Source organism: Mesitornis unicolor, unplaced genomic scaffold, assembly GCF_000695765.1.
Source record: "Mesitornis unicolor isolate BGI_N332 unplaced genomic scaffold, ASM69576v1 scaffold41719, whole genome shotgun sequence".
Lineage (NCBI taxonomy): Eukaryota > Metazoa > Chordata > Aves > Mesitornithiformes > Mesitornithidae > Mesitornis > Mesitornis unicolor.
This window is the reverse complement of record NW_010207327.1, coordinates 1-2,990: the sequence shown is the minus strand read 5'-3', so window position 1 is coordinate 2,990 and position 2,990 is coordinate 1. Positions and strand designations below refer to the sequence as shown.

At 48.5% G+C, this 2,990-nt stretch overlaps 1 protein-coding gene across 1 annotated transcript; it reads right to left on the bottom strand.

Moving 5' to 3' along the window:
- Positions 1 to 124: 124 nt before the first annotated feature.
- Positions 125 to 2,685, bottom strand: SURF2 (surfeit 2; the record flags this gene model as incomplete). Its single annotated transcript, XM_010192094.1, has 5 exons — positions 125 to 208; positions 844 to 1,010; positions 1,589 to 1,780; positions 2,223 to 2,326; positions 2,531 to 2,685. Coding segments are annotated over 5 exons (702 nt in total), but the record flags the coding sequence as incomplete, so codon positions are not given.
- Positions 2,686 to 2,990: the final 305 nt, after the last annotated feature.

Here is a 2,990-nt window from a genome sequence, read left to right as displayed (position 1 = left end):
ACAAGAATTCCCCCCTGTTGTTCCCCTCCCCAGCTGTAACTTAATGGAGCAAAGCACTTCAGCCAGCCTTGTGTGCCCTCTGGATTTGTTACACAACAGGCTCCAGGCAAAATATTTATAAAATTTATTTGCCATTGGTTGCTTTCTTGAAATTCTTGGGTTTTTGATGATGACTCTTGAATTTCTTCTTCAAAGGTCCTGACTGTTTCTGTAGAAGAAAAAAAAGTTTATTAGCTTATTCCCTAAACCCAAATCCAGCCCTGCCTGAGATTGCTCAAAGAGAAACTGAGTGTGGTCTCTTCTACCAACTGAGACAGAAAAGCACAGCCCTGGTCAGTTTGATATGGTTATAAAAGATCCAGCCCCTTCTTCAGGAGGCTGAGAGCATTAAAGGTTTATCCATCTTTATGTACAGAACATCTGCCTGCTTTCCAAATGGAGAAGGGCTAAGGTATGTCCTATAACGCAGCACCTGGCCAGCTCCTCAAAAGAGGCCGAAAAAGGGTCTAGAAGAACCCTGTGAGTTCAGAAGGGTTTAACAAGTGTTTATGAGCATATTGGGAGGAAGATTACAGAACCCACAGGACACATTTCAGTCTCCCTGTGAAGACAGTGTGTAGCAGGATCCCAGAGATGAGCTATTTATATGGGCAGGATAAACAGTCACTGGTGGTGATTCACACCTCGAGCTGCGAGGCAGTGGCTGGCACATGGGGAAAGTCTGTTCTCCGAAACAGCTTTGCACCTTCTGGTGGTGCTCAGACAGGAATAGATCAAACACCTACGGGAGGGGATCCTGGTCCCAGGCTCCCCTGTGGCTGCACACAGCCGCACGACTCGCACCTTTCCCCTTTTGTTGCCAGACTCTCTGCTGACATCCATTCTCCCACTGTCCTCTCCATTCATGTCACCGTTCTGTTTGGTCCTGTCATCCTCGCTGTCTGTGGCAAAGTCATCGCTGCCCTTTGTGGTTTGCGGACCTGCTGGGCTTTTTTCTGAGAAGAGTGCAGCTAAAATACAAAGATTTTGCTCAGAATCAGTTACCTGTGCACAGGTTCTTCCTCCCCATAACTTTACTTTGAGGGTGTCTTAAAGGTGATTTGCCAAGCTGCTGCCAGTCCATGTCACTACTGAAACACTTGGCAAATAATGACACTCGTGTTTTATCAGAAATGTGCCTGTTGCTGTCAGTAGCCCTGCTCTGGGAACTGCTCAGCACAGGTGGTGCCATGGGGTTGCACCACTGCTCTCTGCTGCAGGGAGCACCTGCAGATGCAGTCAGCAGAGTGGCTTGACCAACAAGAAGAAATGGCTGAGAAACGGGGGAAGGGGAAATACCTAAAGCAGCAAATCCCAGTGGATCTTGTATAGATCACTCACACTTTCTGAGATCCACCTCCGGTTATTACCTAGCAATAACTGATATTTCTTAGTTGGCAGTGTGAAGCTTTTCCAAAAGCCAACCCCCAGATCTCCAAGCTGGATGAAGTCACACCTACAGCACACCAGCAGCAGGGAGCAGTAAAAAGAAGCCAAGAGAAAATTAGCTGACCAACTCCCTTTAGGACATATCAATGTTTTTACTCACGTGGGTACAAGTCACTCATACTGTCATCCGTTTCCTCTCCGTCCTCATCACTGGACTTTGGCTCCCAAAATTCCTCTTTTCTGTAAGGCTGCTTGCTCCCGTTCATTTCATCATCAGGGCGCCGCATCCGCTGCTTCTTCTGTCGCAAGCAGGCAGGGATGTACTCCACTCCTTCCTTCTGGCACTCCTCATCTAACAGTGCACCGGGTGGCACTTAGCAAGGCCACCTAGTCACCCCAGTCCTTTTCATTTCCAGCTCTAGCTTATTATCAAATGCAAGTCAAAAGTATGTTGAGCTCCAACTCTAATATACATTCGTGTTATCTATAGCGATACTACAGACCATGAAAGATGGGAAAAATGTTAACACAGAGACTGTGCTGAGTGCGTGAGTTCCTCTCTGGGGAAGCTTCAGCACCGCTCCTCTCACGCAGGGCTGTTCCAGGGTATTTGCTAGAGGCTGATCGCTCCCTACCACTGAGATCTTTCCCAGCTGAGGAGCACGCACAGCAACAGCAATACATTGCTGTCAGTCTAAAGAAAATTGATTCCTTCCCTTCATGTGGATCTACTTGAACCTCAACAGCTCAGGGGGAAAAAGTTGCCTGGTTAGATCTTCAGAAAAGCTACTTACATGTTTTTAGGGCCTTCTGATAGCGCTTCCCTTGGACATGACGCAGCACATGCTCTGGAAACTTGTTGATGTGTCTGAGAGTAAGCTTGCAAAACAGCTGGTGTCTGAGAGAGAGCAACAGAGTTTAATTATGCTATGACTTAATAATTTTTCACTTATAAGCACTATGCTCAAAGTTGATAAATACTTTAAAGACTTTCCCAGTCCCCAAAACCCATAAATGCTCAAGAACTTTGTAAAGCTTGACCACTTTATGACTGAGATGGAACAAAGTGTAAAGCATAACACACAAAAGGAAGAATACGTACAGATTCTTCGTGCTGGGCACTATATGGGGCTCAAACTTGCCATAGTCAAACTCTCTGGCTGTCTTTATCAGCCGCTGATACTTCTTGCCATTGGTATAAGCCTGCAGCTCTGACAGCCGGCATGGCATCTCATGGCCTGTCAGCCTGCATCTCACCTGAAGAAAAACGATGGCTGGTTAGGGAAGCCCAGGGGATTACTCAGAGCTGAGGGCAGGGCAGACCTCAAGCTCCCACCTGCGTTCTCCCCCCGGCCCTCCTCCAACTTCCACAGCGGAAAGAAAGCCTCTGGGCCAGGGAGCTCACTGGAACCGAGCCCATTTGCCGGAGTACCCTTCCCAGCCCGCTATCAACCGGCCTCGTCCCCTCTCATGGCCGCCTTAGGGGACGCGACCCCGGCATCCCCTCAAAAACCCCTAAGGTAGGCGGTCCCGGTCCTTCCCAACGTCTCCCCTCCGAGGGC